Below are 26,835 nucleotides of genomic sequence, written 5' to 3' on the forward strand. Positions count from 1 at the left end.
CAGAGAGATTTGGCACTAAAAGCATTTTAGTATGGGTCAGGCTGACAGCTGCCATGATGATGAAATAATGTGCAGAATGTAATGGTTGTACTTTAAGCCAGCAGGTATTTTTGCATGTATAACGTGAAACCTTCTTTTGAAGGTTGATCCTACCATGTGTTATCCCAAAGCTCCACATACATTATTTTTGGTTTTCTACACAGTCTGTTCAAAAGAGGAAAGTCTCCAAACCAGGCAGAACATGCTGTCTTGTGATGTGAACAGTATCCTGTACATTTAACTCTGCACTGTAGTAGAAACGAGAAATCTTCAAGATTTCTTTCTTCTTCAACCATTGCCTTAGAGGATGTAGTATAAAACCTGCCTGTTGCTCCATCTGAGCAACTCCACTCACCAATCCTTTCTCCACCTTTGAACAGGACTGGAAAAATATCCCCAAAGCTAAGCACACGGGATGGAAGCAGCAATGAACTCTGTCTTTCTGCTTGTGGCTAGTGTTCAGTGCTGTCGATCTCTAGAACCCTTTCTTGCTGCTGATTTCAAAGTAGAAAACCTTAGCATTCAAATCCCTTTAAAGACCCTACAAATAATGTCTTTTTCATAGATGAAGAGACACCTCTAGGAAAATCTGAAGAAATGCTTCAGCTGCAGTTCCTATTAACAAAAACACATTAGGTATATGGTTTGATACTGAATTTTGTTTCTGTCTTCCTGGCAAGATTTTAGTGCAGTAATGTGGTTAAAGGAATAACAATGAAACTTAATAAAACTTTTCTTCTGTTACTCCAGATTTTCTTGTTTTGCTGGTGGGTTTTCCATTTCTTCTACTTTAAAATAGGAGTGCTACTACTAAGTAAAATGAAGGCTACAGCATGTAACAACATATAGTTTCTTTTACTGCCTAGTCAGAGCGAGAAGACAGTGCTGTAATTAAAATCCATAACTCCAGTGTTCCAGACAGCATGTATCTAATGCAAAATCTAATACATTACTTGGAGAGTTTATGTGTAACTTCACGTTGGCATCATGTGCTCCTAGGATATTGCTTGTAAGGAGTTACTGGCAGCGTAATTGCAAATTTGGACATATCTATATTTATATGGTGTACTACAATATGGAAGCCGACCTAAAATTTTATTTTGTGAGCTATGCCATTGACATGCTTAAATCAGAGAAGCCTTATTTGTAAATTATTGGAGACATAATTACTTTGTAACTAGTCAAGCCACAGCTAACCAATACTTCTCATTCACTCAAGCACTATAATATTACAAACAACCCAGACCAGGAATAAATCATTAAAATAGAACTGCAGCAGACCAACTAGCAACATAAAACACTTCAAAAAATGCATGTCTTGATGCACCCCTTCAAAACTCTCCTTCAGGGTGGAGGCCAAAGAGAGTGAAAAAACAGGACTTATGGGAAGGGAACTTCACTGTCTGGAGTCACAGTGCTCTGGGACACTGTGGCACATACGGTTATTGGTGTCTGGTGCTTTCCTTTCTGGTGCCTTGTAAACATAGCCCTGGCTATGCTGAGCCCATTACTGAACAGGATCTACAGGAAAGTCATTTCCAAGAATGCAGACAGTGAGAGTTTTGCATTATAATCAGTCTGATGTGCAGCGAGAATATATAGGTAGATCTGTGCAGAGCTAATTTCAGAGCAGTAGTTGCTCAGCTGTAGTCCTGTCTCAGGCTCCTTTCCTGCATCCCAGTGGAGCCATGGAACCAGCCTGGGGTGCAGTTATTCTAAGCACTCAATCACATGGTCTCAGAAACATCTTAATAAATTCTGACCAGCAACACAGCCAAACACAGCTTAGCCTCAAAATAAAACAGCTACCCAGGATCTCAACACAGCAAGAGAGCATCTTGTCCAGCTGAGAAGGAGCTCTGGTACCAAGCAAAAATGACTGACAAAAGCCCCTTCGAAACGGATATGCTGACGCTCACGCGATTTGTTATGGAGAAGGGACGTCGTGTAAAAGGAGCGACGGGGGAGCTGACGCAGCTGCTCAACTCCATGCTGACTGCCATAAAGGCTATTTCTGCTGCTGTCAGAAAGGCAGGCCTTGCCCACATGTGAGTCCTACCTTGCACTACTGGGAGGAACAGGAGGCAGAGGGACAGCTACTGGCATAGCAAGGCTGGGGAGTGGGCAGAGATTCATAAATATCTTGGAAGTGTCTTTTTTAAGCTGAGTAAGGTCAGAGCCCAGATTATCAAGAGTGGGAAGCAGGAAAGCTTTCTTTCTGGAGCATTTTAATACTGGGTGCAAGATAGACATTCAAACCAACTTCTGTTCTGTAATATTTTACTCTAAAAATGTAAGTCAGAACAGAACTTCAATGCACTGCTCACCTTGCTATCTCTTGCACTTGTTGATACTGATCTGTTATTAGATCTACTGTGAATTTGCTGAAAATCACACCATATTTTTAATGCAGAACATCTCACTGTGATATTTTCTCCTAACATCCAAGCCCTCTGCTGAACTGTACAAGTCAGGGCTTGGCTTATCTTGGGAAGCTGATTTTCTGTCTGCTGTATAAGCAATGATCTAAAGCAACAGCCCTGAGAGAAATTCAGGCACTGCTGTGCCTGGCTGCATTTCTCTTTCTGTCCTCAAGCAGTATCCCACGTGTAGGGTTACAGGCAGGGAGTCTCAAAAGGCCCTCTAGGAAAACCAAACTTAACAATTTGGCATCTAGTGCTTTTGTAGGTGGAATAAAAAATGGCCTTAGCAAAACCTGGAATGTACTGAGCTGTTCCACGTGGACAAGTGCAATAGCCATTAGTCTAAGTCTTTTAATAGTGATCTATCAGAAGGAGTTCAGAGATATGGAATGCCCTAATAAAATTGTGCATTTAAAATAGAAAGTTCTTTATATGTATCAAAAGATATTTTTCTGAACATGCCTCAGTATATACTTACACCTGCATGCTTGAAAGAGACCAGGAATACATTTGTGAAAGAAAGTCAACATTTATTATTTGCTCAGGGATTTGGGATTTTCTTTCCTTCCACAGAAACACCAAAATGTGTGACCCTAGGGGTTGGGAGGGATTTTGTGCTTCTGTTGATTATTTGGTCCAAGTCCTCAATCATCTTGGCAAATCACGAATTCAATGTCTCAGAACTATTGCCCTCACTTTATAGTGCCTAGAGAGGACATGAGACATATTCAGAGTGGACCACAGTTTCAGTCTCCTATGCCCTTACTCTTAAACTATGCTTTCTCTCTGTCCTTACTAGGTGAAATGGAGATACTTTGCTTCCTTGACTTAAAGGAACAGTGGCTCTTACATAATTTTCATCTTTATATTGACAATCTCTGAAATAGTTTGTAACAGCAGAGAAACTGACAGGCTGGAGTTGGAATAACCTCTAATAGTAACAACAGTAATCCTTCTTCCCCTTCAGAGAAAAGCCCAAACCGTCCATTACATTAATGGCATAGCTTTTTATGAACAAAAATCTTCAGATGTTGTGTCAGAAATATCTAAAGTATACAAACATAACTTGCACCATTCAAATTACTGAAACTAACCATGGAATTTCAGGGATTCCCATGGCAAACTTTCAACCACTGTGAAAGTGGCTTGCATTCATCTGCATTTGTGCAATTAAAGAGCCCTGATCTTTCTACTTCCTCCAAATAGAAGACTGTGTCTTATTTAATGTTAAAGCACTGAGCATGAATTTTTGACAAATTTTCAGTTCAAAAGTGAAGGAGAACTTTTTTCAAGTTACAGACTTGAGCTGTGATGGTGCCTGAAAACACACTAACTGGAGAGTAGGTACTTACCGTTCCCTGAAAATCATAGTCCTTTTCAAAATCCTAAATTTGGCACCCAAAAATAAAATGTCCCAAGCACTCAATACTTCTGAAAAGCACAGGCAGCTTTGAGCTTTGAGAAAGACAAAAGACCTACTCCACTCCCAGCTCAGGTCTGCCACTGACCAACATCATTCTAGGGACTACTTGCTTCTTTCTCCTCCTCTCTTCTCGTGCCCCCTCCCCCCAACTCCTGCTCAATGACTCCCCCCCCCCCCCAATATTTAATTTCTCTTAATGAATAAAAAAAGCTCTATCCCTGTATGGTTTTTGTGTTTTTAAGATGCCCAGAACATGCACATTGGGCCTAAACAGCGCTTCTTCAACTGGAAGTCTCAGAAATATATATACTACTATACTATGTCATTAGCATATTGCTAAAATAGGGATAGGGAAAAGAAGCATCATCCTAAATCAGCTGAGCATCACCAAATAAAACAGAATTTGATCCTGAGATCCAGTTCCATATGGCAAATTCCATGGGGATGCCTTTAAAGTGCTGATTTGGGGCTGGCAGGGGTCTGAGTGAATGTGGGTTAAAGGACCACCATGAAGCTCTGAGCAGCTAGTGGCAGAAAATATTGCAGGTGCTCACTGCACTTTCTGCTTCTTCAAAACTGCCAGCTGCTTCATGGGGCTGCTGGGGAAGCCTGATACTTACCACCTGGGCTGTAGGCTCTGCTTCTGGCCTGGAGAACATCTACATAGGAGCAAAAGGACCCAGGTAAGGCCTCAAAGCAAATGCTTTTGTTTTCTACAGCAGCAACAGTCTTATAATGCACCTTAGCTGTTTCATCCAAATATTATCTAAAGATGTAGGCAGATAAGATGAAGGAACAACCTCAACTTGTTGGGGTATTTTTTCCTAAAAGCCTGTAACGTTGGCCTCCTTCAGGTTTCTTGACATTTTTACTGCTCTGTAGGTTTGGTATAGCTGGCACTGTGAATGTGACGGGTGATGAGGTGAAGAAGCTGGATGTGTTATCCAACTCCCTGGTGATTAACATGCTCCAGTCCTCCTACAGCACCTGCGTCCTGGTCACAGAGGAGAACAAGGAGGCCATCATCACCCCGAAAGACAAGCGGGTCTGTGCAGCTCCGACGTTCAGGGGGGTTGTCGGCTCAGGCAGCAGCAGGTGGCACTCTTGCTTCAAGTATGAAACCTGGCCCTGGCCCCCAGACCCAACCCTTCCCAGGGGAATTCAGAAAATTTGCACCATTTCTGCGTTGTTTTGATTAATAACTGTAGTGGGTGGCATGATTTCAACAGCTAAAAGAGATGTGGAGAGTAAAATTATTATAAAAGTTTTGTGAAGGGGGGGGGGGGGGGGCGGGGGGGGGAGAATGATTATTTTTAAGCTTGTTAACACATCCCAAATCCCAGATGTAAGGGTACTATTACATTCCCTGACCACTGGTGCGATGGTTTTGGATTACATTAGTATTCAGAAAGATAAAATGAGAGGAGAGGCTGGCAGAACTGAGTGTTATGTTACATGTCCAAAGGAAACACCTGACTGCTTTACCAGGCTTCCCTCAAGAGGGGATCCTATTACAGCGAGTTACTGTTCATGCTGATGTAACCTGCCCTTTCCCGAAGATTTTTTTCTTTCTGCCTTTGGCCCCTCAAACATCACAACACAGAAAAATTCTCCCATTCACAGCAAAAGTAGCAAAAATTAAACGTATTCCTTAGAGGAAGGTACTTGATTCAAAAATGAGTCACTCCTTTTGCTTTTAAACAATTTCTTGCACTGCTTGGCAAGTGCTCCTCTCTATCATCTATTTGTGCTGTCTGAGCAGAAATATGTCCTCTCCAATTTCTCTGGCAGGCCCCTGGGGGGTTGGTGTTGTGCTGCAGGGCCAGCTGGGTCAGCAGTGCAGCCTTCTCTGACAAGCTGTATCAGGGACGCTTGGAGGGCTAAATTCAGAGTTAAATACATGGGAGTTTTCAAGTAACAGGAAATAATAATGCCAAAAAACTTATCATTAAATGGTTCCCTTGCCACTTCTGTTTTAGGGTAAATATGTGGTGTGCTTTGACCCCCTTGATGGTTCATCCAATATAGACTGCTTGGCACCAATAGGAACAATATTTGCTATCTACAAAAAGGTAAGAGGAGCAAATCACACATGGCATGATTTGCTTGGTGAAAGCAAAACATCTTGAGTTCACCTCCTTGCCTAGTTTCTTTCCATGGTCCCTTAGGAACCTGGGCAAAAGGGAGCCTTAGAAAGAGTAGACAAATACTTGATACTCACGTGTGCTAAAATGGTGCCTGAATTCAGAGGAAGGGGACATCCAGCCCCATGAAATTGTTAGGTGACAGCACTTCCATCCTCCACACACAAGGGCACTTAATTAAAACGATCTCACCTCTCAGGCAGCTGGTTAGCTCCTTCAGTGATGCTTGACTCAGCCTTAGGTGCCAACTAATGGCAGCACTTGTCCTCCTGGACACCCATTACAGGGGGTTGGCAGCCCTGGACCGTACCATGTGGCCTGCCAGAGCCAGCTGCTGTGCCTGTCATGGATGGGAGTCTGCAAGCATGGAAATGCTGGGGGCTGAAGGAGGCAATCACCAACATTCATCGGGGCCCTGGTAGCATGTCTGCTCCCATGCGGCTGCGCAGAGCAGCAGCTGTGCAGCCAATTACAAGCACTAAGAGTTACAGTCATGCCAAGTCTTGTGATTTGTTTGCTAATCTCCCAGCAGTTGGTGTTTTTTCCAAAGCCTGAGCTCACAGTCATATGACTGTGGGAGACCCTCAGCCATTGCAATTGTGAAATAAAAATTTACAGTACTTGCGACTTCAAAGAAATCTTTGCAGACTCAGATGTTACACTTCAAGCATACGAAGATATGTTTTCTAAGTCTCTCACTTTTAGGTTACAATTTTCAACTGGCTAGTCCTTGGTTTTTACATTTCTTGAAGGTAATACAGTAGTCATCATTGTTGAGAATATGCATCTACTAGTGAATCAAATAGTTATGGCACAACCTCAAAAGGGTTGTGGCGCAAGCCAAGTCCTGGAATTTGGCTGTCCACACTGTTAATGGTTAGTGCAAACCCACACACAGATGTCGTGCAGGCCAGAAAACACTGACATGGTGCCTGGATATGATTTTTGAAAGAGCATTCCTGGGATTATCTCCAGTACCATGCAGTATCTTGCTTTTTGCAGGGAAAAGAGCTTATCTGTGTTGATGGAATCTATGAAATGTGCTCTAATGTTAAGTAGAGGGACCTCCACCCTTTTCAGTTATCTCTCCAAAACACCCTAAATGACAACAGCATCTCCCAATACTTGCAGTAGTCAGTAGCTGCATTTTCCTTTGAAATTATGAAATAAGAAGTGCTTTATTGATTGTCACTAAAGGGTAGTGTGAAAGAATAAAAGTGAGATGTTTATTCCAATTGATAAGTATCACTTAAGAAAGATAATATAATTTTAGGCCATTTAAGATTCATTAATAACATCTTTGAAAAGGTAGAACCATTGTGATTCCAAAGGATGAACCTTAGCATCTATCAGTTCTGAGATGAGCTCTTGACTGATTTTCTCACCATGTCTCACCTTAACTTCATTTCCAAAGGCACATTCTTCAAAGCAGAAACATTTGGCTTATTTTAGAAAAAAAACCAAAACAGATAATAAGCAGTCTTATAGAAAGGCCAGGCTTGGACAATACATTTCAATCCTGAAAGCAGTTGTTTGATTGCTCCCAATCCAATCCACAATGAACCATTTAATCATGTAAGAAAAGCACTCTATCAGCTTCTTAGAAAAACCCATGAAGAAATAAATACTATCTCATCTTTATTTAATTTCCCACCTGGTCTTTGCTTTCTGAGACCAGGGTGGGGCAGTTGAAAATCAGAAACACCAGAAAAGTGGCGCTGAGGGAGGAGGCTTGCAGAATCAGCAGGTGATTGGACAGCTGCTGCCACTGAGGGTCTCTCAGTTGCCAAAGTGTCAAGATGTGGTGACAATAAATGCTTTTTGCTTGGGTTCTTCCCAAGTTTTCATGCCACTGAGCTCAATCTGCAACCCTTAATTCATACTGCACAAATATGCTATGAAATTCTCTTGCTTTGTTTCATTTTTGTTTTAATTTGTAGCTTTGCCCAATGCCTCTGATGTATTTTATTTGCTACCCTTCATTGTCGTGAGGACAATGTCCTCCCCTTCATGTGGTCCCTCACAGAGAAGGTGTAAGAATTCAGTAAAAACACAAAGGCTATTCATGAAACACATGATACAAATGGACACCTGGAAATCAAGTCATTTTAGTGCTGCTCCCAGTGCTGATGAGAATTCCCTCATGTGATGTCAGGCAAATCACAAACACAAAAAAATTCAAACTGAGATATCACCTGAGGGTACCCCTATAGCCAAACTCTGCAGCCTTTGTTTCATCAGCCTCACACCAATTATGAGTTATAGTGACTCTGTCACTATTTGACTATGTCACTCTGTCATTATTTGCAGTCCATCTGTCTATTTTATTGTTTTGCATAAAGGCCTCTAAAGGTATTTCACTACCACCATCATAGTCAAAATATAATGGACAGGAAATCCATCTGTGCACCAGAAAGAAGAGAAAATAGCAATTATCAGAGTGTAATGCCCAGCTCAATTCCTTGGTTTGTTTAACAGTACATGGTACTTGACAGGACAAAATTCCTGCAGTCCTAACATTGAAGTAGCCACTGATCTGTAGCTTTTTCACATTTTGACTCGCTCTGCAAAATGTTTTCTCTTTTCTTCTTCTTTTTGGAAGTTAGCTTTTGGAAACACAGTTGTGAATAAAGATGAAAAAACAAGTGAATTCAGCCCAACTGACTGTATCTTGAGGGAGGAGTTCCTCTGCTTTTTTCAGAATAGTCAACAAATATATAGTTTCTCGGTCATATTAACATAGAAAATGCATTTAGGAAATGGGACTGAAAAGCTCATCTCAGAAAAAATATATTTTAAACAATATCATATATAACCCAAAGTCTCATGTATTGTATATACACTGTGTTCTAGAAAACAAACCCCTTTGCTCTATACAAAATTATTTTTTCTTTAATGAGAGGAGAATAAAAAAAGCTATGACAACCATAATATGTGTGTAACTAACTGTCTAAATGAATGTTTAATTCTGCATTTGATGTTGCAAATAATTGGTCTGCTGTAGACAACCACTGCTTTTAATGGTGCAATGTATGTACCATAGGGGTGTATTTCTGAAAGAGATCAAGCTACCTAGGCCATTATAGTTGGTACTGTGAGGATTGATAGTAGCAAAGTATTAGCTACTATTAGTCAATTTTTGAAGCTCTGAAATATGCAAAAAAAAAAAGCTTAAACTAGTCTTCCTTCATTATCTGCATTCTAACCTTCCAGAATAAGCAGCTTGACATAGTTTCAAGGGACTGAGTACCACATATATTTGTACATGCTGTATTTCAGTTCCCATCAACTGGATTTTTTATTTCCACAGAAAGACTTGGCAAAGTAGTAATAAAAGGATTTGAGCAAAATACAGTTAAAGACTGTAAGTGAAGTGACTTAAGTAATTAAGCTGAAAATGAAAATATTTTGATGTGAAATTACTGTCTTCTTGTACCAAGGTGGTGTCATTTTGGTGTCCCACATCTCAGTTTTCCTCGAGGTGTTGGCATACAACGATGAATGGGAACACCTTACTAGGACCCTGATAGGCAAATATTTTATTTTCTACACAAGACAGTCTTCATAGATTATAATTTTTTAACCAAATATTCAGGGCTAGACCTGCTGTTTCTATTTAGCTGCTACTCAATCTAAATAAGCCTGTGCAATCACTGAGAAACTGTCTGAGTTGGGAACAATAAAATACTAAGCCATGGTCTGAAGAAAGGAGGATGTTTCATTTCAATTCCCCATGGACCACTACCAAAACATCGATACAAGACTCACCACAACTGATGAACTTTTAAATAAACATTGATATCAAGCAATCCCTACACATTCTGTAGCAGCAGGAGATGAAGGCTGTAACCAGCCTTCCCAAGTACTGTTGGCTGTCCTCCTTACCTACCCCACCAGACAAACTCTCGTAAGCCATGGCTGAGTCACAGCCCTGGAGCTGGCTGGAAATATTTGCACCTTGTCTGCTTGGGCTACTGCTACTCCATGATAACCCAAGTGCCAAGTCAAAATACGAGTGTCAGAAATTGATTAAAAGCATGAAGTAAAATGCCACCTGAATGTTCTATGTAGACTTATAAATCTGTGAGTACCTGCACACATGCACACTTTACATAACCACATGCACTTGTTATTTTTTATGTAATATGATGAGCATTTGTATACAATAGATGAACATTTATGTCTCTTCAGTTATGCATCCCTTCACTAGACGAGACCAATGCAAAAACTTGGTTCCATCATGTTGCACCCTTTTATTCTGTATTATAGGAGCATTTTTTATGTAATGTTAATTACAGCATTTATCTCTCAGTTATTCCCTCTGAGGGGTGTCAGTATCATAGCTTATGTTACATTTACAGAAGATTCGTATCTCTGCTCTGTCTCAGTTTTCTGATGATCCTCAATTAATAGCTGGGGATATAATGCTAAGGGATCAGCTTTGTGGAATGTATCACATTGATTGCATGACATGTATAAAATAACAAACTCTCAGCATCCTGTCCCAGCATGTACATGTGCCTGTACCAAACTTGCCCTGAACGAGGCGGGGAGGAGGGTAACAGTCTCTGTTTTTGTTGTTTTGAAGGCCTGCATAGGCAGAAAAAGGAAATCTGTCACACATTATTACTGAAAAGTTGTTTTTATTGTTCATTATCAGAATTTAACCTTTGGTTCAAATGATAATTTTTCCTCAGGAAACAGATGGTGAGCCCTCTGAAAAAGATGCTTTACAGCCTGGACGCAATATTGTTGCTGCAGGCTATGCCCTGTATGGTAGTGCTACGCTGGTTGCTCTCTCCACAGGGCAAGGAGTGGACTGCTTCATGCTTGATCCGGTACAGTCATGGTGTTAATCACATTGTCACTCTCTTTTAGAGCTCTCTGTGCTTGGTTTTACTTTTTTTTGTTAGTTCTTGTCTCTGTAATCTATCCACTTTATGCAATTCTTTTTTCCATATCCTGGATCATCTCACCTTCTCTTTATAAATATTTAATAATACACAAGCATGTTGGTTGCAATACCTGTTTGATTTTTTCCTACTCAGTAGAAGTCAAAATAACTTGAATTCTCAGTTAAGTGTTTGAAACCCTCTTCATTCAAACCAACACTAAAGAAAATTTAATTTGTACTGTGTCTTTGTCTTCATTTAAAAGAATCTGTGTTTATTTTAGTCTTGATTTTTCTGTCTGAATAAGAACATCAACATGTTCACTCTTTAGCCTGAGGCAAGGATGGTTTTTTTGATAGCTTGAGCTAAGTGATGTTTCATTTCCTGAGTGCAGTAGAGTTTTATGGCTGTCACCTGAGGGGCATACCCAAAAATTTGCAAAACTACAACGTCTGCACAATTGTACATGTGCCACTCTTGAGTGCCCAGGAACACAATGAGTGTTACTGTGGGAACACATGGAAGGTTATAAATTTGTAAAACCAGAATTAGATGTGGGGAATAACATACTGTGGTCTTTTATGGCTTTGTGGGGTTGTTTTTAATAACAGGATGAATTATTTCCAAAGCTTCTTGTAATGTTTGTAAATAGTCTCATTCCAAGTGAAAAGAACTGGGAGATGAGCTGCTCTGCTTGAGAAAGAGAAAGAGAAGGTGGAAATTGAAATCAAACTGCAGAGAGCAACACAACCGGTGTAGCTGACCACATTCACTTAAAGTTATTTAGACAAGACAGGCAAAAAGAGTCCAAAAGTCAGACAGCAGTGCCATTTCTTAATTTGCAGTCTTATGATTTGAGGACTGAGATTCATGATCCGTCTCCTTTCAGGGCTGATTAGTGTTCTTTTGATACTCTGTTCCATTTAGGTTTTGTTTATAGTACCAATGTGACAAGTTTTCATTAATTTAATGTAAATTCTCTGCTTTCTGCTCTTTTTGAAATATTGTGAGGTTATACACTAGACCGATACTGAAAGGATCAAGCTGTGCTAGCATTTCTGTCATGCCTAATGTGACAACTGTTACAGAAAGTCATCAAAATTCTGCTGCCTGCTAATACCTCATTTATCCTGTCCTGCAGGGTCTTGGTGAATTTATTTTGGTGGACAGAGATGTTAAAATCAAGAAGAAGGGGAAGGTATACAGTCTCAATGAAGGTTACGCAAAGTATTTTGATCCTGCAATGACAGAATATTTGCAAAAGAAGAAATTTCCTGAGGTAAGAAAATATTAGCCCTGTACCCAATGTACCGTGCGCTGGCAAGCACTGCATTCCATGCAGTCCTGGCTGATGGAAAAGGATTTGTGAAAGTCTTCCTGAGTTCAGACCCACGTAACCCTTTCATACCAGCTGGTCCATTTTGGATATGCATGTAATGGAACTTTTTTTTTGCATCCTGACATCTTTTATAACTTAGACTTTGGTAAATAAAGTCATAGCTTGTTTGTGTGAAGGGAAATGTGCTGAAGAACTAGATCTTTCAATAAAACTCTGGAAATGTGCACGCCAAATTTGGGGATAACCTCTTTTTCTAGCTTTATCTGAATATACAGTTCAGTAATGTGTGCAGCTGGGCATTCAGGGCTAGATTCCATGTGCTGTCCAGAAGGTGTTTGCAGGAATCTGGGTGGCATCACCTTCTCCTTCCTATACTCTCTTGCATCTGAAAAATGCAGTATCATTCTTGCACAGTTTACTTGCATCATATGGAGCATGAACCTACCTATAGGCTGGGGAGAAAACCTAAACTAATGGTTTGAGGCACAAATTCACTATATTTGGTGGTTAAAAGAGAGACATCCCATGTCTGATGAACTCGGAGAAAGACATCCCATGTCTGATGAACTTCCTTGGACAAATACAGTTTGGTATTAACTTATCTAGTTACATGTCCTCTTATGTCCTCTTATGCTAGGAGGACAGAACACAAGCTCTCAATGCAGAAAACTGAAAGCTCTCTAGAAAGTGTGGCTGTGAAGAGTAATTAATAATAAAATATGGTGATGTGGATCAACTCAGGACTTAATTTGGTTAGGAAGCTGTTTTTCAAGCTCTTCCTATTAAGAAAAAGTCAGATTATTTTTAAGTTATTAGTTGTCAAGGATACTTGTAATATGGTTTGTGTTAAATATATGGATTCAGTAAAAACTTCAGGGCGCAGTAAAAGGGAAATTTAATGAGTAAGCATTTAAACTATGGTCCCATGATAAGCTCCTCGTTCTGAGCTAAAAAATCTGGATTTACTGTATCAGCTACAGCTGCAAGTCTACTGACTGAATATCAAACCCTCCTTTTCATACTACCCAGACAGTAGCTACAAAGAGTCTAACATCACAGCATTCTAAATATATTAACATTGAATATTTGAGATTATTTTGAGACTTCAAAGTCTGCATTCAGTTCAGCTGTGAGAGAAGCATAACGACACAATGACACAACTTTCATACTTCCTGAAATCCAGCTGGGAAAGTGAAGAACATCTGTGCTTCTCATTCTGCTCATGTTATATCAGGCTATGTATTCAGTATAATGCACTAAGACTGGATTTATTAATTTGCGTTTTTGCAAACCACCAAAGTGTCGTTTAAAGTAAAATTCTTAAACAAATGCATCAGCCCCAGGCAACTAGGAAAAGACTGAAGAGATTTCAAACTCAGTGGAAAGACCAGATAGAGATAGTTCCCCACAGGATCAATGAGGACAGCTCTATCATGTGACTTACTAAATCCTAAAGTTAGGACATACCAGAAAAAACTCATTTGCAAACACTATTTTATCTCAAATCTGTGCATAATTTGATGAAAACATATTGAAATCATTTGTCTAATGCAAGAGAAGTTGGCAGATTTTTTTTTTTTTACTTAAAAGCAAGCAGCACAGAAGTGCATGGGTTATTTGGGGCACAGGAAATCTTCTCAGTTGTGCTGAACAATCAAAATTTTTGCTGCTCTGAGATGTTCAGTTATCAGCATGAGAAGGGCTGAGGCACAAATGTTATGGCCACAAAGCACAAGGAAGTGCCCTGCCCATCTAAAGCTTGTTATGAACCTGAGTTTTGGAAACAGCATAACTCAGTTCCTTGATTTGGAAAGGACATAATAGTTGCATTGTGAGGAGGACTAGAGAGGTTTTGCCATTTCTCTGTAGCATGAAACGTGCTTCCTAGCCTCATGTGTAAGGCTACCCAGATGCAGCCACATTGGTGATGTCCCTACCTTCACTACAGGAGCCAGGTGGAGATTTTCACAGTTTTGGTCTCTGTCCCCTTCCCTCCTGCATGCAGAAGGGTAGTGAGGGTGTCTGCCGAATATCCCCTGCCTGTGACTTGAGGAGGAACTGATGTGTGGGTGCGGAGGAACACCTCCTTTATTCAGGCAGATCATTCACACTATACTCTTCAGGCCGCTAGAAGCCTAGAGACTAGGCATCAGTTTTAGCTATATGTAACTTTTTTGCATTTTTCTTCCTTAGATCTTACCTCTATTAACTTCTTTCTGTGGTTCTTGGTCAATATGCTGTTCAGATGACTCTCTGACATTGCCATGAAAAACTGAATAGTTAAAAATATAACAGGGAATTAAAAGTACAGTGTGGACCACAACATATCCTATGTTATATGTAATTGTCATTAGCAACAAAACACTAAAAATCAACCATTTATGAGTAGAAGAGAGATTTCCCCTTATTATCTAACAGCAGTGTCCCAGATCAGACCATTTGGACTACAAGACTGCATTGACCCTCAGATTTTCTTGTGGATCACCATTTACCTAAGGCATCAATTCTGAATAGAAAACACTAGGAAAATGCTGATGTTCTGCAGGCCAGACCTAAGCCTCCTACTACTATCATGTAGTGGGAAACATATGTCTAACCACATCTCTTCTGGTATGAGAGTGATGATTTTTTTATTTAGCATGACAAAATCACACTACTGCTTAACCAGTTTGAAGAGTAAGCTTCTATTTGCAAAGTTGCCTGTATTGCAACATGTTTACTCTAGTCTGCAATGCTTAGTGGGTGCTGCTGGGCCAGAAACCATCTCTGCACAAATTTTACTACAACTGCTCCCCAAAATGGGTTCTTCCTCCCATAATGGCTGCAAGGCCCTAGCTTCTCTCTGGCACTGGTAGAATTTTAAATACCCTGTGGACATTGTCACACTTTGCTAAGACACCTACTTTTATCATTGCTTCCTACAGTCAGGCACAAGAGAAGTTGAGTATCATCACAGCTTGCTGATGATGAAAGCTATGCAATTGAGACTCCCTAGTTAAGAATTTGTCTCAGCAATGCCATTAACAACTTGGCCTCAACAGCACATTTCAGTATGAAGCCAGGCTGTGTCCAAGGGATACAAAAAAGCTAGTAAAGCCCCTATTCTTTTGTCACCACATCTGTATGTGGAGTAAGGGATGCAGGGTGTTGCTGTTGTAGTGTGTAGAAAAAAATTTCTTGCCCCCCCTCTCCTAGTCATCATATTTATATTAGAAAAACCTGGTCTTGTTCTGCTGTGGAAGAACTGGGCCGTCAGAAAATAGTAGAAGAAAGAAATGAAAAATTGACTTCTATCAGAATGTGAAGGAACAAAAATCACAGGACCTATCTGTTATGAATCATTTTTGTTCCTTTGAGTCAACCAAAAAAAGAAAAAGCAGCCGAAGGGGTAAAACAAAGAGTAGCCACAAGTTTACTCAACATGGATGCTGACCAAGGGTGCATGAAAGTTCTCTAGCTCTTTCATTGGCATCAACTAAGCAATCAGAAGTGCTTATTGAGCAAACACAGAGCTTGGCATTTCTGAGGACTTGGGATGAACCTGTCTAGCATTCATACTCTATTATTTTGTTTGAGAAGAACCCCTGGGCAATATGCCAATATGCATGCAAAACCTATTAACTTTCTTATCTGTAAAAAAAATGCATGAGCAACAAAACTGGAGAAACAAGAAATAGCATTTCACTAACTAAAATGAGTATTTATTCTTCTATGCAGACAGCTGTATGCTAAGGGAAATAAAAATTTTATTTCAATATGTGGTTCAAGTGATAACCTTATCAGAAGGGAGGAATTTATCTGTATTTTTCTCAGCACAGTTTCAGCACTGTGTCTCTAGGTGGTGAGTATCTATCTGGGTAAGAAGCAACTAAAATTGTCAGTGGTGTGTCATGAGCTTAGAATATTCTGCGATGGAAGCGAACCCACAAAGCATCCTTCGCATAACACGGTCCATGTACACACAAATAATGTAAATAATCTGCATGTGAATAGGAAATCTACCACATTCCAAACCTGTCAGATGATGTGTACACAGGTGACTCAGCTGTGCAGTTCATGGTCACTAAATTTCATACCTGTGGTTTACAGAGTCCTTATCTGATAATATCCTTAGCAGTCTGGTTCAGGGGCTGCTTGTTAATATGTTATGGTTTTTCTTAGTGTTCAACAAACTGTTCTTTAGACTCAGTTCATTACCTTTTAAAACCACAAAAGAAAGTTCTTCTTTTGATTGTATTTTTAAAGGTAATTTGAGGCTATAATTATATCTTTCCCAGATTTTAACTGAAAACTCACATTTGTCTCTCTTTAAGTCTTACTCTAACTCACTTTTGTCTCTCTTTACCTCTTAAAGTGTTTGGTTTTTCCTGATGTCAGATTTTTACAATTGTGAAGACACAGACACAAACAACTGTGAGATGGAGAAGCTACCATTTGAAGCTTAAATATGCAATTATTTGGGCATAAGCCATGAAAAACAAGGGAACAAATACTTAAAAGCTTTGTTCATTTGTGCCTACAATTAATAGGACCAGATTTAAACAAAACTAAATGTAAAAGCTCTAGGCTGTGTCTTATCCATCAGTCTTTCACAGTTTGCATTGTTTTCTTCTGAATTTTTCATAGCTCTTCTAATGTGTGCAACACAAATCGTAAAAACCAACATATGTACATTTGAACAAGGCTTATTACATAGCCTGGAATAGGTCTCTTTTCTAATTCTATGATCAGCTATATCAAAAATCCAAGTCTTATGTTTAGCAGCATAGAGCTTAACTTCCTAGTGTTCCGTTGCTTTATAATATGTAATTTCATGAGAATTTTTTCCATTTTAATAGAGAGTAATTATCAATACTTCACAGTCACATTGAACAATTTGAAAAAATTATTCAAAATAGAATTATGTTTTTCTCTATTTTCCTTACAGTTGTGGATTTTTTTCCTCTGCCAACCTTATGATTTTGCAGGGATAGATGACTAACTTGTGGTGTCTGAAAGTCTTGGAGCTGGCATTGCTGAACAAGTTTTCTATGTATTTTTCTAGATGTAGTATCAGTACAGGATGAGCTTTGTAGAAAGTGCTGAGATCTTTTATTAGAAAACTGACCCAGACAGGGAAAAAACCCACTGAGATCTTTGTAATACAAAACATATATGTGTATTAAATGTTCATGAAGTTCAATCTCTAGTAATGTTCTGGGAAGATGAAAATTCCTCCTCAGCTTTATTGAAGACAGACTGAGAGATATGAAAAGACCAGCAAAATTATTTTCTTAAAAAGCTTTTCTTCAGTTTACATCTATATTTTGCATTTCCCCTTCATAAAAGTATAGTGACATGTTAAATTTCTTGAGTGGAGCTAATTTGGTCTACTGTATGTACTTCTATTTGTTCAAGACACCCTGCTTGTCTCATGTATCTTCTATCTACCCATTTCTGTGACAAGCAGACCTGAGACTGACATGAATACTTCCTTGATTGTTCTTGTTAAAATGGCCTGTCCTTCAACAACATCAATTTCTAAGCTGAGAGCAAGGAAAATTACATTCATTATTAAATTGCAATCTCCCAAACTAAACTGCAGAATGAATGCCATGACCAATTTCTCCACCTGACAAGTAAGCTAGAAGGTAAAAGTTGGAGTCCGCCTGGAACCATCTGGACATGTAGAGGAGTGACATCACTCCTCATGCTCTGGTTTAGGAACCAGTGAAAGATCAAAAATCAAATGATTTTGACCTTCTTCTGATAAGGTGAAGAAGTTTTCAGTCCCTTGGTTTTTCACAGGCTGGGGTATGATTCCAAATTGTGCATCCACATTACAGGCACTCTGGTTTACATACTATGAATGCAGCTCTTTAAAACTGTTATCTTTGAAACGTATAGGCAATTACATCTTACAAAAGGCTGAGCTTAGGACTGATTTTGGTATTTGCAGTATCCATAAGCAGCCATTGATTTAAGCAGCTTTGATTCCTGTTTCATACCAAAATGACATTTTGCCACTTTACTAATCATCTAGCCTGGTAAATATAGTGCTTTGATCTATGTTTTTCAGGATGGCAGTTCCCCATATGGTGCCAGGTATGTGGGCTCCATGGTAGCTGATGTTCACCGTACATTGATGTATGGTGGGATCTTCATGTATCCTGCTAATCAGAAGAGTCCTAAAGGAAAGGTATTTATTTTGAATTCCTTTCTGGCAAAATTAGCCAACCTAATATCTGGTATTACCAGAGCAATGGTTTAGATAAATAAACAAATAATAATGTTCTACTGCGGAAAAAATTATTAATGAAAATTACGCGCAGCAATTGAATTTAGGACAGAAATTTAGACAATTCCCAATTTAAGCCAGAAATCTTCCTCTGTGTTTTTATATTATTAGATACTCAAGTGGTTTTCACTGCAACCAAGGACTTAATGATTTTTCTGAAGGTAGTATTTCAGTACCATAGAAACTCATTGAGACACTTGCGCATGGCTGGCAGATACAACATGGATCTAAGGAAAACCTCTGCACTTTAAACTGGCAACTAGAGTTATCACACCAGCCAGTGGGATATGCTGAGCCCCAGAAAGGGTTTTGTCCAATGCTAGAAAAAAAGGTTTCCTACCTTACGTTTCCAAAGGACAGTTATATCATCAGCTCTGCAAACTCAGGCTTCTACTGCCTGATCAGAAAAGGTGATTACAATGGAGGGTGGGTTTCATTCAGTATTTTAGGAAAATATGACTTCCCATTTGGACACCAGTACAAAATGCACTGTGACAATGCAGTGCAATGCAGTGCAATGCAGTCTTTAAAGGGATGGGCCACAGACCACTGCCAACCTCAACTTCTCTTCTGCAGTATCAACTACCCATATAATCAACTTCTAAACAAATGTTTTAAGAGACCTAGTCATACAGCCGATCTGTGGCCCAGCAGTAACCTGCAGGTCATCCTTAGGAAATCATTGGCTCAGTACATATTAGGTTGGACATGGTGTTCTGATTCCAAGAATACATTCTTTCCTGATCTACACCATACTTTAAACCTTCTATTCAAATGTTTTTGCATCCATGGATGGTACATGAAGGAATCTGCCTCATCTCCCACACTGGTCTCAGAATATCCCAATATCTACCGTCTTTAGGGAGAGAGGACTACTGGTTTCATCATGGTGAGCTTGTATTAACCAAAATACCAGCAGATCCAAATGGTCTTCAAAGTAAAAACAGGAAAATAGTTATCTTCAACATATGCAATCAAAAATGTTTGTCCAGGCAAAAATTATTAAAATTTTTGAATCACCATCCCACAGAAAAAAACCCCAAAACACCACCACAAAAAGCCCTCACTAAATGATGTGGATCTGTTTGTACATAGGAGAAAGGGACAAAAAAAAGGAATTTGCTGTATGTGAAAAAAGTGGATTCGCTGACTGGCCTCTTCAAATGAAACTTTTTGTTTTGAAATCTGTACTAAACTATTGTTGAAAAGAGAGAATGAAAAACAGGACAAAAGTACAAAGGAACAAAGCAGTTGCATAACTTTATCGAAATAAGCGTTTCCACAGAGTTAACCCACATTTATTATTGTATTGCTCTGGCTTGAACTGTCACAGTAAAGAGATAATGGAAGAAGCAAAATATGCTATCATTAAAAATAAGTTTTCTTTCTGTCTCAGAGTGCAGGAGCATATAGCTCTTTTCACAGGTATCTTTTCCTACTGGAGAAATAATATTCTTGTGGCAAGTGCCCTCATCATCTTTCCCCTGAAAGACAGTCTATGCACTTGGTTAGAGAGCTGCAAAGAATCAAATGTCACTGGAATTGACCAAAAATAATTGATCAAAAGTCTTTATAGTAAATGCAAATTTCATGGATGTAGGCCCTAAAATTTACAGATCCTTCCTTAAGTTAAAGAAAGAAAACTAAATGCTCAATAAACACTACAGGACAAGACAACAAATAAATATTCTTTTCAAATGGTACATTTTGAATAATATTTTTTATAAACTTAAGGCTTATAGGTCTCTATTAGATGAAAATGTTAAACCTATCTGAAGATAGAGCCCAGCTGAAGATCCCTAAGTGCAGTTGCACTGCTACCTGGTGAAAAACTGCTTTCCTCAAGTTGCATAGTCACAGTAGCAACAAGAAACTTGAAATGTGGTTCCATGGTGATACCACAGCTGTTTGTTGGCTCATGACCTTCCAGAACTGAGCCAAGCAGTAGGAAGAAGACAGAAAGATACTGGTCCTATGCTGCCTCAGAGATGGAGTTCTTGTACCAGAAGTAGCACTTCAGTGGGCTTTAAAGATAAGAAAGGAGGTAATACAGTGCTATTTAAGTTGTGGTATATCATGGTTTTATTGCAGTGTGATAAAGGCATGATGGGTAGTGAAGTCGAGTGTTCAACCCATTTCTCCGTCTCTATATACAGTAGCATTCTGTTGCACTTCCTTTTTCCTAGAAAACTTTTCCTCTTTTGTACATGTCAAGAGTCCTTTAAACAAAATACGTGCTACTATTGTTATACATGAGCACATGTAGATATCGTAGATATACCTACAGAAATAATAATTGTTCAGAACTGACCAGCTATTACCACTGTTCATTTAAACATGGAAACTTTTGGTATATGTCCTAAATAAATCTGCATTCCACCAGAACACACTCACCCAAGAGGTAATATTTTAAAAAAATGTATAGAGATATCAGGGTCCAAACCAAAAGGGAAATTTTACCTTTAATAAATAACTGCAGCTCCTTCTGAAGCCACTATCTGGATAAGTTCAGGCCACTAATATCTATCTTCATTTCTGAAGAGAAGCAATAAAGTCCTGAAATTTGAAACTGGGAGCATCAAGTTTCAAACTCCAAAATATCCTGAATAAACACAACATGATTATCCCAAGCTCTGAGTTAATACGTAAAGACTCCATATGAGAAGATATTTTGGCTTTTCTTTCGCAGTACTGTTAGCTTAGCTGGCTTAACTGTTTTGCTGATGCCTGTGGGACACCCACTTTTGACATTTTTGACAAAATACAGCTTCACTGGTGCTGCATGTCTGTATGTCAGCTTGGAAATGATAGTGGTGATGCCTGATGTAAGGTCAGCGCACTGTTCCTCCAAGCAGTAGGCATTAGGAAAGGTGAGAAGAAGAGAGGCAAGGAAGGGCTCTCTGAAAGACATTGCTACTTAGGTCAATTGAAGTTTGGCACAAAATTTTCTAAAATCACAAAAGGAATGCTAAGTTTTGGCAAGTCCTTTGATATAATTTCTCCCATAGACAATCAGGTGTTTCCTCTTTCTCTCTAGCTCCGACTTCTCTATGAATGCAACCCTATGGCTTTCATCATCGAGCAGGCAGGTGGGATGGCAACTACAGGAACTGAAGCAGTGCTGGATGTGAAACCTGAGACTATTCACCAGAGAGTTCCTCTTATACTTGGCTCTCCAGATGATGTGCAAGAATACCTTGCTTGTGTACAGAAACACCAGAAGAGCAGCTAAAGACTTTCCACATCAGATCTTGCTTGCCCAATTTCAGTCTTCAAGAAAAGCTTTACCTTTCAAAATAGTGGATTCTAGCATTTACCACCAATCTCTCAGTGAAAGTTCCAGTTTACAAGAGCAGGAAAAACAGTGAGATTTTTTTTTCTCCTTGCAGGCAAGTGTAAAATCCTTTAATTCTGATTTATTCAGGACAAGTGCAGAGACGGAGTCATGACAAACAGAAACTACTTACTTTATATAATATTAACAAAAGTAAGTGAGCTGTGTCAGTATCCCCATTTGATCTGAAGTTTTACATCTAACATTACATAGATGGCATTGTTTGCAACAGGATTTCCACATCAGTATTTCCAATGTCACTACCTGGATTTCCTGTCAGAGACTTTCTAGCAGATGCTTTTTATCTTGACAGCCTTAAGAAGAGCAGAAGTCTTATGCTGTCTGAAACAGTATTTTTAAGCTGCGAATTATATATACTTTGGGTAATTAATAGAAATGAAAAGGCTGCAGCATCACCGCCAGGATATTTAATTTCTCATAAGAACAGGAAATATCATGTGTTATTTACACACACCTTTCAAAGCACAAATTACAATAAACCATGGATGTGACACCCAGATCATGCCTATTCTGTTGATCCATTGTCCTCTACAAGAAGATACAAATACACTATTATACCTCCATTTTCTCTTACTTTGAAAGGTTCCTATTTCAGATTGAAGCTTGCCCTTTTACACGTTATATTGCCATCACTAGTCACAGTGTTGTCCTGTCCTTCAGTGGAAGGGAACACCCAAGTTTTGTAGATGCTGTATGTAAAGATGCTGTATGTAAAGATGCTGTTTTGTAGATGTGGTCAAAGGAAACGACAAAAGTCAGACGGTCTACAGAAGCTTATGAAACTTTATTAGTAAATTCCACACTTGGCATGAGAATTAATACAAGTTAGTCCCTGATTTCCTGGAATATGCACACAGCAGTGGGTTTGGATAAAGAGGTAGGGCAAAAGAGGAGAAAACAGGAAGCAGAGAGAGAGAGAGAGAGAGAGAGAAAGAGAGAGAGACAGAGAGAGAGACAGAGAGGTGATTTAAAGAGGAGGGGGGAGGCAAGAGAAACACAGAGAGAAAGTCCTGTCTCCAGCAAGGCTTCAGCTGATGGGGATCCAGGGACAGGCAGTGCACATATGTCTGGGCTTTGTGAGGATACCATTTTTTTCCCTGCCATGAATACAATTTTCTCATTTTCTATACAAAATAGTTATCGTGCACAGTCAGTTCTTTCAGACCTTCCTGTAAATGGGTCAGAGGGCTTCAGGCATCTTGGCTGGTCTTGATCCCTCGCTATAGTCCATGCATGCCCCTTTCTCAGTCTCATTGTGGTGCTTGCACTCTGTTGTCCTTATCTCCAAGAGTTACAGCAAGGATGTTTGTCCTGGAAAGGTGCTGCCCTACTTACGTATGGCCACCTTCTCCAGCCACACCCTGTTCTTTCTCACAGTGTGTGTTACCAACAATCGCTGGTTGTTATTACCAACAATCCTTGGTTGGCTCCACAACTATCTGGCTATTGCTGTTTGAGACATACACATTGGCCCTTTGTCCTAGGAGTCAGGATCCTGTGTGACCTTCCTGAGAGTCACCTTTGACCTCTTCAAAGACCTACTTAGAAGAATCACATGAGATAAGGCTCTAGAAGATAAGGAGGTCCAAGAGAGCTGGTCAATACTCAAGTATCACTTCCTCCAAGCTCAAGATCAGTGTAGCCCTATGAGCAGGAAATCAGGCAAAGGGGACAGTAGATCTGCATGGATGAGCAGAGAGTCTCTAGAAAGAAATTGCTGGGATGTGAAAAAAGAGCCAGGCCTTTTTTATAGGAACGTCATCACAGCATGCAGGCATGAGACGAGGAAGACCAAGGCCCTACTGGCATTGAATCTGGCAAGGGTAACTGAAAGGGCTTCTACAAGTACATCAGCAGCAAAATGAAGATTGGGAAAATGTGGGGCCACTGCTGAATCAGATGGATGTCCTGGTGATGGAAGACACAGAGAAGGCAGAATTACTGAATGCCTTCTTTGTCTCAGTCTTTACTGGTGAGGCCAGCCCTGAGGAGTCCCAGACCTCAGAGGCAAGAGAGGAAGGCTGGAGAAAGGAAGACTTCGCCATGGTCACACAGGGTTGGGTTAGAGATCAGCTAGAGAGACCTAACATCCATAAATCCATGGGCTCTGATGGGATGCACTCATGGGTGCCCAGGGAGCTGGCAGATAAGCCAGCTGATAAGGTTGATAAGCCATCCTCCATTATCTGTGCAAAAGCATGGAGAACAGCAGAGGCACCCAATGACTGGAGCAAAGTCAAAATTACTGCCATCTCCAAAAAGGACAAGAAGGAGGACCTGGGAAGACATGTCCTGTCAGCCTCACCTCCATATCTGAAAAGGGAATGGAACAGCCCATTCTGGAGGTCCTGCCCAGGCATGTAGAGGACAATAAGGTCATTGGGAGTAGTCACCATGAATTCACCAAGGGGAACTCATGCTTGACCGATCTGATAAACTTCTGTGGTTGCATGGCAGGATGGATCAGTGGGGGGAGAGCAGTGGATGTTGTCTGCCGTGACTTCAGCAAGGCTTTTGACACTGTTTCCCTCAACATCCTCGCACGTAAGTTCAGGAAATGTGGGTTAAAGGAATGGATGGTGAGGTGGATGGAGAACTGGCTGAATGGCAGAGTTCAGAGGGTCGTGATCAGCAGAAAGAATCCACCACCTGGAGACCAACAGCCAATGGCATTCTCTGGGATCAATACTGGAACCAGTCTTGTTCAACTTGTTTATCAATGACCCAGATGAAGGGATAGAATGTACCCTCAGCAAGTTTGCCAATGGCACTAAACTGAGGGAGTGGTGATCCACCTGAAGGCTCTTCTGCCATTCTGTGGGACGTTGATAGGCTGGAGAGCTGGGCAGAGAAAATGAGTTCAACAAGGGCAGGTGTCGGGTCCTGCTCCTGGGCAGGAACAGCCCCAAGAGCCAGCACAGGCCAGGGGTTGTTCCTACAGAGCAGCTCTGTGGAGAAGGACCTGAGACTCCTGGTGGATCACAAGCTGTCCATGAGCTGGCAGTGCCCCTGAGGCCAGGAGGGCCAAGGGTATCCCGGGGTGCATCAGGAAGAGCATGGCCAGAAGGTTGAGGGAGTTGTGCCTCCACCCTGGTGAGGCCTCATCTGGAGCGCTGTGTCCAGTTCTGCTCCTCGCTAAAAGAGAAACAAGGAGCTGCTGGAGAGGGTCCAGCAGAGGGGCACAAAGATAATTTGGGGTCTGGAGCATCCCTCTTATGAGGAGAGACTGCAGGAACTGGGTCTGTTTAGTCTGGAGAAGAGAACACTGAGGAGATCTCATTAACACATATAAGTATCTCAAAGGTGGGTGCCAAGAGGATGGTGCCAGACCTTTTTCAGTGTTGCCCAGTGACTGGATGAGGACTAATGGCCATAAACCAAAACACAGGAAATTCCACCTCAGCATAAGGAAGAATTTCTCTACACTGAGGGTGGCAGGGCACTCGACCAGGTTGTCCTGGAGTCTTCCTCTGTGAAGACATTCAAAATCCATTTGAACACATTCCTGTGTAACTTGCTTTAGCTGACCATGCCTTAAAAGGGAGGTTTGACTGGATGATCTCCAGGGTCCTTTCCTACCCTAATGATTCTGTGATTCTGACACTTCTAGGTTTCTATAGCCATCCATCTCATAGGTTTTCTGGTGCTAGATCTCAGACTTGACACTGCCTAAGGAGATCAGAGAACCACTGTGAAACTAGCAGTCATTGACCAATGAGAGCAAAAATTAGCAATTAAAAGAAATATGTGATTGCATTAAGTGATAAGGATGTGAAAACTGGGCTTTAGGTCACTTTAAGTATTAGACCCTTCTGTCTAACCCCCTTTATAACTCTCCTGTCTCATTATATGAATGTTTTTTTAGTGAACCTCCTTGATGTAAACAACTCCTGCACCCTCTTCTCATTTTCACTCCTGATCCACATCCCCCCAATGTGCTGGTACAAAACTTTATTAAGAACATTCTGTGAATTACATTAGGACATAGAGAGGAGTTAAGAATACTCCTGTCAAGAAAATCCAACAGTTATTTTTTAACTTACAAATGTGTTTTATTATTTCTAACGAAGAGGCAGGCTGAACAAATGCAGACAGAAAATTATTCAGGATGAGTATTTACCCTTAGTTATTGCTGTCCCAGGGGTGAAGATGAGATTTCAGTGCTGCTTCAGGTATCAAAGCACTCTTCATTCAGGTGTTTATCTGCCACTTTTTAAAGCTGTGACAACTGCCCAGGACAAGCAAGTACAGAGTGTACTTGTTTACTCTGTTCCTCATCACGTGTTTCCCAAGCTCTACTATCAGCAGCAGAACACAAACAACACTCAAATCCTGGAGACTGAAGAGGAAGCAGAAAAAAAAAGATGGTTTTGGTAATAATAAAATCTTTTTACTTCATGATGGAATTGTGCACCCTGATTATGGAAACTAATGAATCAGTTTCCCTGTGAAAAAAAATGTGCACAGAGTACATATACACATATATATAATATTTTTTTTAGACATACATACATATATAGTAATTCTCTCTCTCTTTCTCTCTCTCTCTCTCTCTCAGAGTCTCTATATAGGAACACAGATGTTGATGTCACTAATTTATTGAGGAACTCCATTGCATTTTTTAAGTTGGAAACCTAAAACCAAGTTTAATTTGAGGCCAGTCTAAGTAAGCTAACAATACTAGTTTTACATCAGAAGGATCACTGGAAACTTGGTCCTGTTCCCAAGAGCCAGGAGAGATGAAAAGGCAAGAACAGATATGTGGCATTCCTCAGCATAACCACAGGGTCTCTAAAAACCACCACTTAGGGACATGCTGAAAGTTTGTTTTGCAGTGGGTGTACCCAGTCTAGTGGCTAAGATCTGTGCTTCTGCAGGCAGGATGTATACACCTGCACACTGCAACGTGTCAGTGATTCAGTGCCCTACTTACTGTCACTCAA

The 26,835-nt window shown here is 40.2% G+C and overlaps 1 protein-coding gene across 1 annotated transcript; it reads left to right on the forward strand.

The window, feature by feature from the left end:
* The first annotated feature begins 1,804 nt into the window (after positions 1 to 1,804).
* Positions 1,805 to 22,389, forward strand: LOC119695903 (fructose-1,6-bisphosphatase isozyme 2). The gene is made up of 7 exons (XM_038125151.1): positions 1,805 to 2,087; positions 4,768 to 4,930; positions 5,865 to 5,957; positions 10,727 to 10,867; positions 12,063 to 12,200; positions 18,319 to 18,438; positions 21,575 to 22,389. The coding sequence occupies exons 1-7, from the start codon at positions 1,915 to 1,917 to the stop codon at positions 21,767 to 21,769; spliced, it is 1,023 nt and encodes a 340-aa protein (XP_037981079.1). The 5' UTR covers positions 1,805 to 1,914; the 3' UTR covers positions 21,770 to 22,389.
* The last annotated feature ends 4,446 nt before the right edge of the window (positions 22,390 to 26,835 follow it).

Source organism: Motacilla alba, chromosome Z (assembly GCF_015832195.1).
Source record: "Motacilla alba alba isolate MOTALB_02 chromosome Z, Motacilla_alba_V1.0_pri, whole genome shotgun sequence".
Lineage (NCBI taxonomy): Eukaryota > Metazoa > Chordata > Aves > Passeriformes > Motacillidae > Motacilla > Motacilla alba.

What these genes read in the sequence shown, in the direction of transcription:
- LOC119695903 (XM_038125151.1), top strand. Translation starts at nt 1,915, where the DNA reads ATGACTGACAAAAGCCCCTTCGAAACGGATATGCTGACGCTCACGCGA. An exon ending in TCACCCCGAAAGACAAGCGG is followed by an intron (nt 4,931 to 5,864) that starts GTCTGTGCAGCT and finishes CTTCTGTTTTAG; the next exon opens with GGTAAATATGTGGTGTGCTT. An exon ending in AGAAGAGTCCTAAAGGAAAG is followed by an intron (nt 18,439 to 21,574) that starts GTATTTATTTTG and finishes CTTTCTCTCTAG; the next exon opens with CTCCGACTTCTCTATGAATG.